The sequence below is a fragment of the Schistocerca nitens genome, chromosome 3, assembly GCF_023898315.1.
Source record: "Schistocerca nitens isolate TAMUIC-IGC-003100 chromosome 3, iqSchNite1.1, whole genome shotgun sequence".
Taxonomy (NCBI): domain Eukaryota; kingdom Metazoa; phylum Arthropoda; class Insecta; order Orthoptera; family Acrididae; genus Schistocerca; species Schistocerca nitens.
The window spans coordinates 790,435,461-790,452,063 of NC_064616.1; the positions used below are offsets into that span (position 1 = coordinate 790,435,461).

The 16,603-nt window shown below is 46.2% G+C and overlaps 1 protein-coding gene and 1 non-coding gene across 3 annotated transcripts in view; both read left to right on the top strand.

The window, feature by feature from the left end:
- Nucleotides 1–16,603, top strand: part of LOC126248805 (uncharacterized) — a 591,690-nt gene that overhangs the window by 334,991 nt on the left and 240,096 nt on the right. For both annotated transcript variants that reach the window (XM_049950200.1, XM_049950201.1), the window contains exon 3: nt 4,860–4,974. In XM_049950200.1, coding sequence (XP_049806157.1) covers nt 4,860–4,974 — 115 coding nt within the window. The remainder of the gene's footprint in view (nt 1–4,859; nt 4,975–16,603) is intronic.
- Nucleotides 2,172–2,245, top strand: Trnas-cga (transfer RNA serine (anticodon CGA)). The gene has a single exon. It is a non-coding gene; the product is annotated as a tRNA-Ser (tRNA).

Below are 16,603 nucleotides of genomic sequence, written 5' to 3' on the forward strand. Positions count from 1 at the left end.
ATGTAGCACTTTGAAGGAGTTCATGTTGACACTTTCAACTATAACGGAAGCCTGATTAGTTGCCGCCTTTTATACTACAAAGATCAAATATGGTCGTATTTCCGGTCACGTGGTTTCCGGTCGTACATTCTACATAAGTTCTTGCCAGTTTGCGCTATTTTGTTTGCAGGGTGTCTGGCGAGTGCCATCCTATCCCAAACCGCATGATCCCGCTATCACAGTTGGGTACAACGCTGCACTATTCCGTCCGTCTATTTCTCTATATGACCCCTCCTGAAGCAGTGTCCGGATACAGCGCTATGCTCCAGTGTGCAAAAACTGCGCTGTACCATCCCATCGGAATCCACGTAAAGGTACAGCCCCATAGTCGACTGTGTTGATATTGCGCTGTACCATACTGTTCAAAAACAATCCCAAGTACAGCGCAGTACCACGTATTCCGGCACATCCGTAGATTCTATCCCAAACACAAGGGTGGTACTTGAGATGGGCGATCTCCCTCCCTGCACGGACACTTTATACACACAACAGCGCAATTGGGCTAGGAGTTCAGCAGCGTGTCTGACCGGAAATCATGTTACCGAAAGTGTCGCCATATTGTGTCCGTAGAATATAAAAGGAGGCCTGACGGCCGCAACTGATCAGTCTTCTGTGGTATCTGAAAGTGTCAACACGGATTCCTCTAAAGTGCTACATATGCCTTGGCTAATAGGGAGCAAGACAGACGAATGCTTCGGTTTTTTGTTGTTACAGCCAAACTTGGATAATCTGGCTACTAACACTGGCAACATGAATTACACCGAAAGTGGTATACTACTCAGCAAGAAGAATGTAAATGTGCTTACACATATTACAGAACTGTTTTGCGATAACATTATGGTGGTTAAAATCTGTGATCAGGTGGACTGCCAAGAACAATTAAAAACAGGACGGTGTGTAACGCTAAAGGAAGAGATGTGTGGCTCATTTAACTATTATCTACGTAGTAAATTCGCCAATTTCGTCACCACGTGACTGTATCAAGGCGAAGCTGCCTTTTCTCCTACATGGGATCGGCAGTGTGACAGCAAGGGGGTACGGGAACAAAATCGGCGAGGAAGCACTGGAAACTATTCCAGGAAATATAAAAACCCTATGGTAATACCAAATAAAGTGGAATTAGAGGACGTTAAAATGGATGTTCTAAAGGAAGCACTTCCTGGAATATTTCAATAGCTATGTTTAGACTACTATTACTTTTGAATCTGGACGTAATCCAAGGCTTTCCGGAATTTTCAATAAAATGGAGATGTGCGACTACTTAATACCAAACCACGAGTTCTGCATAAATGGAATGTCCACAGAAACAACGTGATTGTGGACAATGATAAGACATTTGGAAGAGACTGTCTGATGTGGTTAAGCTCCAACTGTCGAGTGAAGATATATAACACATTTACATGGCAGATCACAAGTCATGGAGTGAACAGAGATTTTGGTAACCACATAAGATTTTGTAAAGTGTCGAGACATGCGAATATGAGAAACTTTCAGGTCTTCATTGGCTAAGCAGCTTGGCATTACAAGGTTGGAGTTTACAATGCACAACTAAAGAATGGGTCTTGCATTAATTCCTGTGTAAGAGTATTTCCGTGTATTACAATCAAACAATATTTACAATGTGCACCACTTCATTCTGTGCCATATGCTTCCATGTGGCGTCAATTAACGGATAACTTACAGAACAACTGTTGCGTCGTGCTCAGTAGTGTTGTGCAGTTCGTGTACTGGGGTAATAGGAATACCAGAAAATGACAGGTGTACAAGTAAGTCTTCCTAGTTACTCAAACCGAGAAAGGTTGATCAGCTATGTTTTGTCTGCACACAGTTTTAATTATCTACCTATAAACTACTTGGAAATTCCAGAATGAGAAAGGTCCCGAGTTCGAGTCTCGGTCGGCGCACACAGTTTTAATCTGCCAGGAAGTTTCATATCAGCGCACACTCCGCTGCAGAGTGAAAATCTCATTCTGGAAACATCCCCCAGGCTGTGGCTAAGCCATGTCTCCGCAATATCCTTTCTTTCAGGAGTGCTAGTTCTGCAAGGTTCGCAGGAGAGCTTCTGTAAAGTTCGGAAGGTAGGAGACGAGGTATTGGCAGAAGTAAAGCTGTGAGTACCGGGCGTGAGTCGTGCTTCGGTAGCTCAGTTGGTAGAGCACTTGCCCGCGAAAGGCAAAGGTCCCGAGTTCGAGTCTCGGTCGGCGCACACAGTTTTAATCTGCCAGGAAGTTTCATACTTGGAAATTCTTAACTCTGACTCCAATAAAGACGAAGTGTTATGTTAAAGCAGTCTAGAAAACTGTTTTCAGTAATACCGTCAGATATAGATATTGCAGAATCAGGATTGGTTGATACAGTGTTACACCAGAAGCCCTAAAAAAATGAACCAACGTGTCGAATAGTATTAAACTATTTCCCATTAAAGATATTACACCTTTAAATACAGTTAAGGTGTTATGTGCGTCGAAAAAGAAGCTGCATATAGAGGACGTCGAAATAAAAAAAGAAAAATGGAGTATATGGAGAACACTGCTGCCATAAAGCAAGAATATAAACTGCAAGTGGAAAAGAAAGAAGCTCTTGCGGATATGCAGGCCAGGTTTACATACAGCTTTAAACATGCTGTGTGGGGAAATATGCCTACGACTGGGGAATAAAAGAGAATAGTATTTACTGTAGAGAGCAGAGGTATGTGGGCATATGATGAAGTCCTGGCTGGAAAGCCGGCTTGTGTGGCAGAGTGGTTCTAGGCGCTACAGTATGGAACCGCGCGACCGCTACGGTCGCAGGTTCGAATCCTGCCTCGGGCATGGATGTGTGTGATGTCCCTAGGTTAGTTAGGTTTAAGTAGTTGTAAGTTCTAGGGGACTGATGACCTCAGCAGTTGAGTCCCATAGTGCTCAGAGCCATTTGAACCATGTGAACCTGGCTGAAAACATCGGATTGGAGCGCGTTTACTAAGCTAAAGGACACACGAAAAATCTGTTCATCAAACTCCTTTCCTCCTTGGATTAGCTTAAAAAAGATCGTTGCATTATAACGAGGTGTGGTGGGTTTGATGCCATACACTTAGAATATTTTATTCCAGTCGCGCAGCTAATAGTTCTTGTTGTTATTCTCTTCAGTCCTGAGACTGGTTTGATGCAGCTCTCCATGCTACTCTATCCTGTGCAAGCTTCATCTCCCAGTACCTACTGCAACCTACATCCTTCTGAATCTGCTTAGCGTATTCATCTCTTGGTCTCCCTCTACAGTTTTTACCCTCCACGCTGCCCTCCAATACTAAATTGGTGATCCCTTGATGCCTCAGAACATGTCCTACCAACCGATCCCTTCTTCTAGTCAAGTTGTTCCACAAACTTCTCTTCTCCCCAATTCTATTCAACACCTGATTAGTTATGTGATCTACCCATCTGATCTTCAGCATTCTTCTGTAGCACCACATTTCGAAAGCTTCTATTCTCTTCTTGTCCAAACTGTTAATCGTCCATGTTTCACTTCCATACATGGCTACACTCCATACAAATACTTTCAGAAACGACTTCCTGACACCTAAATCTATACTCGATGTTAACAAATTTCTCTTCTTCAGAAACGATTTCCTTGCCATTGCCAGTCTACATTTTATATCCTCTCTACTTCGACCATCATCAGTTATTTTACTCCCTAAATAGCAAAACTCCTTTACTACTTTAAGTGTCTCATTTCCTAATCTAATACCCTCAGCATCACCCGACATAATTCGACTACATTCCATTATCCTCGTTTTGCTTTTGTTGATGTTCATCTTATATCCTCCTTTCAAGACACTGTCCATTCCGTTCAACTGCTCTTCCAAGTCCTTTGCTGTCTCTGACAGAATTACAATGTCATCGGCGAACCTCAAAGTTTTTACTTCTTCTCCATGAATTTTAATACCTACTCCGAATTTTTCTTTTGTTTCCTTTACTGCTTGCTGAATATACAGATTGAATAACATCGGGGATAGGCTACAACCCTGTCTCACTCCTTTCCCAACCACTGCTTCCATTTCATGCCCCTCGACTCTTATAACTGCCATCTGGTTTCTGTACAAATTGTAAATAGCCTTTCGCTCCCTGTATTTTACCCCTGCCACCTTTAGAATTTGAAAGAGAGTATTCCAGTCAACATCGTCAAAAGCTTTCTCTAAGTCTACAAATGCTAGAAACGTAGGTTTGCCTTTCCTTCATCAAGCTTCTAAGAAAAGTCGTAGGGGCAGTATTGCCTCACGTGTTCCAACATTTAAAGCTGCATGCCCTCGGGAAAAATTACGACTGTAGTTTCCCCCTTGCTTTCCACCGTTCGCAGTACAGCACAGAAAGGCCGTTTTGGTTAGTGTTAAAAGGCCAGATCAGTCAATCATCCAGACTGTTGCCCCTGCAACTACTGAAAAGGCTTCTGCGCCTCTTCAGGAACCACGCGTTTGTCTGGCCTCTCAGCAGATACCCCTCCGTTGTGGTTGCACCTACGGTACGTCTATCTGTATCGCTGAGGCACGCAAGCCTCCCCACCAACGAGAAGGTACATGGTTCATGGGGGGAGGAGTTAAACAGAAGTCTGAGATTTATGAAAATAATTTAGCACTTAACTCTTACGCCATCCTAACAAAAAGACTACAAACTCTGCCGTAGTAAAATTTCGGAGCAATAATGTTTAGCTGTGTCATTGTTAAATAATTTCCTAGTTCTAAAGCCTAATATTATAGGTAAGAGTAAAAGTATAAGATATTTCGCAGTTCTCAGATTAGCGAGTGTGTGTAATTCTGATGGCTAATTTTTTTTTCTTCTTCTGGCTTTCAGTGTACGAGATGCTTCAGTGTGCGAAGGAGTGTGCGAACAGGAGTTCGGCGTGCTACCTTACGTTCGGCGAGTTCTGCATTTTCGCTACGGAACTCAAGAGGTGCTACGAAAGAGGGTAAGAGCTTAAGTGAAACTGGCAGTTTTTGATATAACGTGCGGAACTGAGTAGTGGTGATAAAGTGGCTTTAAAAATATCACTTTTGCCCTTAGAAAACGTAAGTAACAAACATATGTTTGATAATTACGCAATGTAAGTGCTGTAATTGCCGGCCGCTGGTGGCCGAGCGGTTCTGGCGCTACAGTCTGGAACCGCGCGACCGCTACGGTCGCAGGTTCGAATCCTGCCTCGGCATGGATGTGTGTGTTGTCAAATGGCTCTGAGCACTATGGGACTCAACTGCTGTGGTCATCAGTCCCCTAGAACTTAGAACTACTTAAACCTAACTAACCTAAGGACATCACACAACACCCAGCCATCACGAGGCAGAGAAAATCCCTGACCCCGCCGGGAATCGAACCCGGGAACCCGGGCATGGGAAGCGAGAACGCTACCGCACGACCACGAGATGCGGGCTGTGTTGTCCTTAGGTTAGTTAGGTTTAAGTAGTTCTAAGTTCTAGGGGACTTATGGCCTCAGCAGTTGAGTCCCATAGTGCTCAGAGCAATTTGCTGTAATTAGGCCTACATTATTTGCATCTGCCACCCTTGGCACTTGCAATTGCGGTGGCTGCTAGCCCTGACATTTCTTGTCCGCATCCATAATTGCCAAACGACCTCTCTTCTCTCCTCCCCCCCCTTTTTTTTTAGGACTAAGTTTCCTAGCGCTCAGACTCAGAGTTAGCACGGAGCAACTGGGTGCGTGCCAGATCTTGTCTTCTGAAGAGAAGAATCGGCTCACCAAGTGAACACCCAACAATCGGACTTAGTAATTTTTTATATTTAAGTTCAGAACTCAAATATAAGTTATGCAAAGCAGTTAGACACTACTCTCAAATTCTCTAAAATTTTTCTGAGCGTCTTTAATACCCTAAAGTGATAACCAGATTTCGGCAAGCCCCGTGGCGCTGTGGTACTTAACCGCCCCACGGGCGCCCCAGTTTCGATCTCTCTCCGTGATAAACTTTTAAACGGAGGTGCATACTTTACATTCATTTCTATGAAGAGTAAAATACAGATGAAAACATTTATTTATAACGTTTTTCTTTAAATAATCTCTTAATAGTTTATGGAAGATACGACTTTATATTTTCAATGAAAACTGAATTTTGGTGTGTGATATGTAATTACAAATAAGACGACACGCCTTTTTCACCAAATACTGAAAGAGAAAAAATAATGACCGAAACGAGAAGCGAACCAGCGATTACCATTCTAGAGCACTAACGACATTTTTCCATCTTTATGCATTTTGTGCTTCACGGAAATGTTTGCAGATCGCGCCTTTTTGTTTAAAAATTCGCGACGGCTGGGACTCTAACACAGACCGGCCTCTTTCCAGATCACTCTAGCACAGAGCCACACAGTCTATCGAAGTATCGACCGTACTTTAGTGTACTAAAGCCGACCTGAAAGCTTCAAAACTTCAAATTCGATTTTCTTGAGAATTTTTGAGAGTTGCACCAATATGCTCGTGGAATTTATAACTCGAGTTGTGAACTCGAGGTACCATAAATATAAAAATTAAAAAAATTCGATAGGTGTGCTGTCTGCTTGTCGGTTGGTATTAGGAAAGAGCTAGATTTAAATTCTCCTCCGGGTATTACGATGTCGTTTCCGTGTTTTTCCTAAATCATTCTTGGCGAGTACTCGGATGTTTCCCTCAAATACGACACAAGCGATTACTACATCTCTTGTCCTATCCGAGCTTGTTATCAACAGTGCACTGAATCCTAATCTTTCTGCATTAGTCACCTAACTAGGAACTTGTAGGTGTGTATATCTCAGCACGGAAACAATTGGTTCAGTGTGTCACGTATGAATGCTAAATGTGCTCGGTTGTTAAGTTTCTAAGCTCGATAGTAGTGTAACCGAGTGATCATTGTGATACGAGTGAACATAGCACTCTACGAGCTTGCCGTAACCGTATTGTAACTTGTCTCTACATTACATAACAGTGCAGTTCGTCGAAACTTGAACAGCTCTGACAAGGATCAGGGAAGGTGATTTCCCTGAACGATAAACTTTTCAATGGCTGTAAATGTGACCCTTCTTGCTCTCCCGAAATAAGCATTCTTACAGAGAACAGTGAAATACGACGAGAATACGGTGTGATGATCGCTAGAAAATCGCCGAAATAATCTTAGGAAGGCAGTTCATTTTGAGCACCAGATGCGACGCAATGCTTCGTCTACCAGTGCTCTGCAACCTACGACCCATGCACAGTTGGTGTAATTTTCAAACACTCTAAGATGAGAAAGTCATGTTAACGGCTGGGAAAAACTTTCTTCTTGTATTAACCGACCTTTACTGATTGGCGAAACATTGAACGCTGAAATGCACTGGTTGGCAAAGTATATGATGCGCGGTGTTGCGAAGCAACGGAGACACTATACGAATAGCACTCTGACACTTCTGGATCAACCACACTGTTCCCCAAAAGACACATATCGTGATCGCTATGCCGAACTTAAAAATGGAATAAATGCACAAATCTCTCTTTGTGAGAAGTTTGTGGCGTGGAACGGTCTAATCCCGATTCGTGGACGTATGTCGGCAGTAAGGTCTTCTGGAAAAAACGAGAGTCCTCTATCACATCAGATAACCTGAATGTTATCACGCCTCCTTCAGATCTGTGATAGCAAAGTAAGCTCTGTTTCTAACATATCATTCCTGGACGCGCAGGGCTTCTTCCTGTCTGCTATTCTGGACACCAGAGGCAGTTCCATTACCCAGGGGAAGAGCGTATTGTTCAGGCTGGGATGACGGGGGCGGTCTTCCCATAGGAAGCGGCAGGAATTATGGCAGGTGTCTTCCAGCCCCTGATGGAAGCAGCACTTACGCGAGGAATGCTATTAGTGGAAAGGGAAACGGCTAATAAAATGCCTGCATACCTGCTCCTGAGGTTCACTAGCTTAAAAGGATGGATGAAAAAATTGTTTGGGAGTAATTGACCAGCATTCCATGCGCAGTACGGAATTCTGCGTGATACTCCGGTTTTGTCGGCGAGTACTGAGGCAAGGTGAGTGCAGGAGCTATTAGCTACCTGGATGGCGGGCTCTGGGCTTGGCGAGGTCTAATTGAATTCCGTTTATTCCTATGGAAATTGTATGTGGAGCTTCGTTCGTTGCGTTCACTGTTCCATGTTGAAGTTTTATATTATTTTGCCGCGCGGTTAGAGGCGCCTTGTCACGGACTGCGCGGCTCCTCCGGAGGTTCGAGTCCTCTCTCGGGCGTATATATATATGCTAAGTACACACACACATTATATGTATATATAATGTGTGTGTATGTTCTTAGCATAAGTTAAAGTTGGTTTAAGTACTATGTAAGTCTAGGGACGATGACCTCATCGGTTTGGTCCGTTAGGAAGTCACACACACACACACACACACACACACACACACACACATTTGTTGTATTATTTTCATTTGGAGCCAGGAGTTGCTAGAAACCAGCTAGAGGCGGTGGAGTGTTTACGGTTTTCCAATCTAGTGGTAGGGTTGTGGACGCTTACTCAAAGTGGTTAGCACGCTCCAAATCATTTATTGGTATAAGAGTACTGGCAATTTTAGCACTGTCTCGTGGGTCCAAGCGTCGCCGGCGACTTCTCTTTACGCATTTAGTAGTGCACCAGTGTAGAGGATTAATAGTCTAACAGTAGATATTTCAATGGAAAACTATGGAGCAATACATCGTGTTATTTGTCCTCGTGCCACACATCGCTAAGAGTACTTCGCACCACCGAAGCTACAAATGTTACATGCTGCGTAACGAATCACTTTGTGGTTATGGATCTCAGATCGGACATACACACCCAAACCAGTCATCTGACAACTGACGTGCCGCCCCCCCCCCCCCCAAGGGGGTTCTCAACTCTTTCGTATACGTGCGTGGCGAGAACATTCCTCCATGTTCCCGTGCCCCCCCCCCCCCCCCCCCCCGGAAGTACGTTTTGCGCCTACGTCCGGAGACTGACACTTGTGAACTAATGGAGTTGTTTCTCTTCTTTTATCTGTACAATGTTAAGTATTTATCCTTAATGTGTCCTTCTCCTTCCTTGATGCTTCTCCCTAACTCCTTCTCCGCTGCGACATTTGAGAATTCTTCTCTTCTCTTCTTTACTTTCCTTTTACCTCCCTTTTTCTTTCTTTCTTTCTTTCTTTCTTTCTTTCTTTCCCTGCCCTGCTAAAGGCCAGACCCAGGGAGGGGTGATTACCCGAGCTGGTATCTTCCAAACATGCCGATTCGTCCCTCCGTCCGTTTCTCGGGAGGTGACACACGAGGTGTGGACAATCACATAAGGCGGGAGTGTCCTCAGAGAGGGCCCCCACTGGGAAGGAGCGCGCCATCGGAGACGCCGGTAATCGTGGATGACAATGGTTTCTTTTACTTCTACAATTTTTGCCCACAAGAGAAACTTAGATCAGTCTCAGCCACAGAAAATTCTTCCACCAGTGCCAAAGTTCCTAGTTGTTTCTCGGTCTGACGAAGGTCAAGATTTCTCAACAGTAAACCGTTCAGTTACGCAGAAAGGTGTCGACGCAATTGCAGGTCCTGCAAAAGTCTTGTTCCCAGCTACGAAATGGTACCTTGTTAGAAACAGTCAGTGGCCTCCAGGCACAAAAACTGTTTCGAACTACACTGCTACTCACCTCCCCTGTCTGGCTGGAAGAGCACCTCGCGCGGTGTGGTTTATACGAAATTACTCGACGGATTATCAAATGAGGACATTCAAAATTACCTGTCTGATCAGGGAGTAACGGCCGTGCATCGAGTAATAAAAAGGGTCGAAAAGGAATTTGCACCGACCCACAGTCTCTTCTTGACGTTTGACAGAGTTCAAATTCCATCCAACATTAAAGTGGGATATGAGATAACCCCTTACGTCCCTACGCGTTGCTATCGGTGTCAGTGGCTTAATCATACCAGCCAGTCATGTACCTGTACGGCCAAATGCATTACGTCTGGCAGGATACCCATGAGGGTGGTAGTCAACCTCCATCCCCTCGTTGCACCACCTGTATGGGCGACCACGCTGCTTCCTCTAGAGATTGCCCTATTTTAAAAGATAAACGAATTATTCAAGAAATCAGAGTGAAGGAAAAGGTGTCTGCCTTCACTGCTCGTACGTTATTCGCCAGTGGAAAGCTCACTGTGCTCCCAGCCGGTAAATACAGCACTGTCCTCGCTTCTCCTTGACCTAATAAGGAGGTAGCCACGCAGATGTGCGATCTCACCTTTAGCGCCACAGTCGTCGGATCGGGCAGCCCAAATCAACAACCACCACCTCCCCACTGTCACCTGCTCACTCTAAGGCTCAATATTCATTGACTGGTGCTAAATCACGGTCCGCAAAATCGAACGCCTGGACTCCCAAAATAGAGCCTACTCGTGAAGATTTTTTATGTACCCAGTCCTCACAACCATCAACTCCTCCCTCATCTCAACGTCCTGCTTCCAAGAAGGCTCATAAGAAAAACAGTTACTCTCCTCCGCCGCCACGGCATGTGTCTTCCACAGCGCCACCCAGCGGTAGCCACTATCGGCCGTCTTCCGTGTCGCCAAGACGCACTGTTGGTGGCTGATCAAACAGCTGATAGCTGGCGACAGGAGCTGCCCCTGAACAACCTATAGATCAGGATCTTCCGTCTCTGGCTGAATGCCGTTCCACGCCGTCAGCCACTGGTTCTCAGCAGTCGCTGAGTTGACGGCAACTGTGGTGAGATTTTTCCTTCTTTCATCCACCATATGTCAATTATCCATTGGAATATCCGCGGAATTCGCTCCAGTCGTGTGAACTGAGGATCTTCTTAAGATACTACTCCCCGGTCATCTTCTGTCATCTTCTGTCCTCAGGAAAAAAAGCTACTTCCCCATGATTGCTTTGTCTTCCCTAATTTCCCATCAGTCTGGTTTGATCTCCCCTCTGTTGCTGGCACTTCAGCACACGGGGGACTTGAGATTCTTCTCTATGATACTGTCCATTATCACCCAATCCCCTTAAACCAATCCTTCGAAGCTGTCGCTGTACGTCTTTCCCTTTCTGGATTCACCTTCTCTCTTTGTACCATATACATTCTATCGTCCACAGCAATGGAAAGAGCCGATCTCCTTCATCTCCTTTGTCAGCTCCCATCCCCCTATTTGCTGGTTGGGGACTTCAACGCCCACCACCCCCTTTAGGAATCTATGCTTCCTTGTCAGAGCGGCCCCTTATTGATAGACCTCTTCCACCATGCGAATCTTGTTTGCCTCAACACTGGGGAACCTAAATTTTTGTCTGCCTCCACATAACCTACTGTCATTTGGATCTTTCGGTCGGTACTGTTTGGCTAGCTGGGCGCTTTGAATGGTTTGCTCTTGCTGATACACACTCGAGTGACCATTTTCCATGTGTTCTTAGATTACAGTCACAACTGCCATCTATGCATGCAAGATGGTGGAAGTTTTCCCAAGCCAATTTGACACTTTTCTCCTACCCCCTGCATGTCTGGGGGTAAGAATAGGCCAGAGGTATCCATGCCTGTCGTAACAGGCGACTAAAAGGAGTCTCACACGTTTCGGCCTTCATGTGATGGTCCTCTGTAGGGTTTGATCTCCATATTTCAAAATTTTCCCGAAGAGCGAGCCAATTGGGTAAGGGCACCTTAAATGGTGCATAGTGTCCATCGTGCATTGAGACCTTTAGCTCACTTTCTCGTCTTCACGTTGCAGTCCCGCCTGTTCTCCATTTCTTGGGCTAGGACACCTTCCTGTGTGCATTTTCCACCATGCGCTATGCAGTGTCATTTTCTGCACTGACAATGACTATGGAATTCTTTGCACCTCATATCCAGCACGGTAGCCAGTCCATTGTGGTGGGGCCACCATGTACCCTGTTCGTTGTAACAACCTGACAACACAGGGATCGCTCTGCTGATGCCTGCGCCTTTAACTCCCCACATATGCCAAGGAGTAGATGCCCGTCACCCCGGGGCATCGGGACTCCCTGCAATGGCCATCTTGCCAGGTGGCTTTTGCTGCGGCTGGTTGGCGCCTGTGGGGAGGGCCCCTGGTCCGAGTGGGTGGCATCAGGGTGGATGACATGTCACGAAGCATAGTAAGTCATTTATTGCTGGTGGTCCGCTGCCTGCAGTCTCTAAGCGGGCAAAGTGTAGCTTTAGTGCTAAGAAATATGACCCCAAGTACTTCTCCTCCCTGGCTACACCATGGGAGGAACGTCAGGCTAAGGATGGCAGTGAAGCTTATTCACCCCAGTACCTCATATGTAAGATAGTTGATGGGAATATTTCATGTCCATGTAGCTTCAGTTTTTTGTGGAGCATTTGGAGGACAAGTTTGGGGAAGGGGGGGGGGGGGGCTTGTCCAAAATGCGCTCTGGGTCAGTTTTGATAAAAACAGCATCCTCTGCCCAGTCACGGGTATTACTCACTTAGGGCAAGTTGGGGGATGTTTCCGTTACCATCACGCCTCGTAAGAGCTTAAATATGGTCCAGGGTATTATGTTCCACAGGGAAATTCTTTTACAGTCTGACGACGAGCTGCCCGCCAATTTAGAGCGCCGAGGTGTTCATTTCGTCCAGCACGTCCATCGGCGTCCGAAGGATAACCAGGTTGCCACTGATGGCTTAATCTTCGCCTTCGAGGTTGACACATTGCCCGTGAAGGTGAAGGTGAAGGTGATGGTCTACCGCTGTGACATCAACCCATATGTCGCTCGCCCGTTGCAGTGTTCAAGTGCTGGAAGTTCGGCCATAAGTCTTCCCGCTGTACTTCCAGCCGCATATGTCGAGATTGTGGACGTAAATCGCATCCCAATACCCGATGCGCCCCACCTCCCATTTGTGTCAACTGCAGAGAGCATGATTCACCCTGCTAGACTTCAGGATTTTACAGAAAGAAAGGAAAATTGTGGAACTTAAGACCCTGGACTGACTAACCTACACTGAGGCTAAGAGGAAATTTGAGCGCCTACATCCTGTGACTGACATCCTCATACACCACTCCTACGAGAGCAGTTGTCGCCCCATCAGTTCCTCGAATTCCTGTCACCTCTCAGAACTGGGAGACTACACCTGCCCCCTTGATGTTGGGGGACACTTCCCTCCCTGTCCTCTCACACCACCTAATTTTGGAGCAACACCCTCGCCCCCCCCCTCCCCCCCCCAAATCCATCGGGCATTTCAGTCCTCAGTCCTTAGCCAGATAAGTGTAAGGCTCCTTAAAACCCTCTCGATAGGAATGGGTCCTTTCGGTAACTCCCGTCCCAGGTTTCTGGTAGTGAGAAAGATGACACCTGCCAGCAGCTGAAGAGCCCAAAAGCAGCTGGTCGTTCCTGTTCCGAAACCTGGAAAGGACGAACATCTAGTCTCCAGCTATCGCCCAATCTCTCGTAAGAGTAGTGTTTGTAAGGTTTTGAAGCGTATGGTTTAACAACTGCCCAATGCGGTTTCCAAAAGCATCGTTCCACAGTTGACCATCTTGTTGCTCTCTCCACTTACATCGTGAACAATTTTCTCAGGAAACGCCAAACGGTAGCTATATTTTCGGATTTGGAGTGGGCATGCGATACATGGAGGACAGGCACCCTCTGCACACTGTTCTCTTGGGGCTTTCGAGGTCGGCTACGACTTTTCATTCGTTAATTTATGACAGAGCGCATATTTGAGGTGCGGGTGAACACCACTATATCCGATACTTTCTCCCAAGAAAATTGGGTGCCCCAGGGCTCCGTCCTAAGTATTGTACTGTTCGCCATTGCCATCCAATTATGGACTGTTCAATTGGCACTGAGCACTGTACGACTTAACTTCTGAGGTCATCAGTCGCCTTATGGACTGTCTCATTCCCGATGTCTCGAGCTCCCACTTAGTCGACGATCTTAAAATCTACTACAGCTCTCAACGGATTAGCCTTCTTGAACGACGTCTCCAAGGATGTCTCGATCGCCTCCACTCATGGAGCATTGAAACCGGCTTCCGATTTTCTTCCAGTAAGACCGTCTGTGTAAATTTTTGGTGTCGTACGGAGTTTTATCCGCCCTCCTTACATCTAGGCCTTGTCGACCTTCCGTTCGCGGACGTCGCTAAATTATTGGAACTTAAGTTTGACTGAAAATAGTGCTGGACTTCTCAGGTTTCTTATCTGTCGGCTCGCTGTCTGCAATCCATCAACACACTGCGTGTTACAAATGGTACCTCCTGGGGAGCGGACAGAGTGGTCCTCCTCCGTCTATATCGCGCCTAAGTGCGCTCGAAATTGGACTAAGGAAGCACACGGCCGTCTATTCTTTGGCGTCTAGATTCTGTCCACCACCGTGGATTGCGTTTAGCATCTGGAGCTTCTTACACTAACCCCATGGATAGCCATTACGCTTAGATTACTGAACCTCTGCTGTCTAATCTGCGAGCTGTCCTGAGTCGTAACGATAGTCATCTGTCTGCCATGCCTTTTTTTTTTCCCCTCCTTCTTCGACGCCTCCTTGGATTTAGGGTATGCAGGCAGCACTTCCTCCCTACTACTACTACTACTACTACTACTACTACTACTACTACTACTACTACCACCACCACCACCACCACCACCACCACCACCACCAGGAGTCCGCCTCCGTCAACTGCTACATTCACTTTCCTTCCGATTTCCTAAGAATTTCTTAACAAATGGAAATACGACGCCATCTTCGCTTCGCGCCAGGACCTGCCTTCTCCGTGACCTTTGTCAGCTTCCCAAGAATAGTTCCCATCGTGTGGGAACTGACCTTTATTATTAGCTCGGCTGTTCAGAATTGTGCAGCCACTTCGCTTATCTCGATTAAGGAAATTGGCCCGTCCACAGCGAGAAAGCTTCTAGACATAACACTGACCAGTGTTGTGGCTTTCCAGCAGTGAGACGCATTGCGCCTGTGGTGTTCCGGATAGCAACATTGGACAGCAGGGTGCTACCACGTCCTCTTTTCAGAAGAGATCCAGTTATGTGTATAACATGTTACCGGATGTATCCATTCGTCGAAACTTAAAAGTGAACGAAAGTTTTCCAGGATGAATTCTTCATTGCCACAGGGGCCAAGCATTTTGTATGACTGTGTGGGAATGAGTCGGGTCCGTAGTAATATGACCTCCGGTCCACACAGTCGGCAATGTGGACAGCGAGCATTTCATTTCTGACGTATTAGCACCGGTCACTGCGAAACGCCCTTTGCGCGAAAAGCTATCCGGTCCCACGAAACTACACTACTGGCTATTAAAGTTGCTACACCACGAAGATGACGTGCTACAGACGCGAAATTTAACCGCCAGGAAGATGATGCTGTGATATGCAAATTATTAGCTTTTCAGAGCATTCACACAAGGTTGGCGCCGGTGGAGACAGCTACAACGTGCTGACATGAGGAAAGTTTCCAAGCGATTTCTCATACAGAAACAGCAGTTGACGGGCGTTGCCTGGTGAAATGTTGTGTGATGCCTCGTGTAAGGAGGAGAAATGCGTACCATCACGTTTCCGACTTTGATAAAGGTCTGATTGCAGCCTATCGCGATTGCGGTTTATCGTATCACGACATTGCTGCCCGCGTTCGTCGAGATCCAATGACTGTTAGCAGAATATGGAATCGGTGGGTTCAGGAGGGTAATACGGAACGCCGTGCTGGATCCCAATGGCCTCGTATCACTAGCAGTCGAGATCTACATCTACATTTACACTCCGCAAGCCACCCAACGGTGTGTGGCGGAGGGCACTTTACGTGCCACTGTCATTACCTCCCTTTCCTGTTCCAGTCGCGTGTGGTTCGCGGGAAGAACGACTGTCTGAAAGCCTCCGTGCGCGCTCTAATCTCTCTAATTTTACATTCGTGATCTCCTCGGGAGGTATAAGTAGGGGGAAGCAATATATTCGATACCTCATCCAGAAACGCACCCTTTCGAAACCTGGCGAGCAAGCTACACCGCGATGCAGAGCGCCTCTCTTGCAGAGTCTGCCACTTGAGTTTATTAAACATCTCCGTAACGCTATCACGGTTACCAAATAACCCTGCGATGAAATGCGCCGCTCTTCTTTGGATGTTCTCTATCTCCTCCGTCAACCCGATCTGGTACGGATCCCACACTGATGAGCAATACTCAAGTATAGGTCGAACGAGTGTTTAGTAAGCAATCTCCTCTGTTGATGGACTACATTTTCTAAGGACTCTCCCAATTAATCTCAACCTGGCACCCGCCTTACCGACAGTTAATTTTATATGAGCACTGAACTTCAAATAGTTCCGCACGCATACTCCCAGATATTTTACAGAAGTAACTGCTACCAGTGTTTGTTCCGCTATCATATAATCATACAATAAAGGATCCTTCTTTCTGTGTATTCGCAATACATTACATTTGTCTATGTTAAGGGACAGTTGCCACTCCCTGCACCAAGTGCCTATCCGCTGCAGATCTTCCTGCATTTCGCTACAATTTTCTAATGCTGCAACTTCTCTGTATACTACAGCATGATCCGCGAAAAGCCGCATGGAACTTCCGACACTATCTACTAGGTCATTTATATATATTGTGAAAAGCAATGGTCCCATAACACTCCCCTGTGGC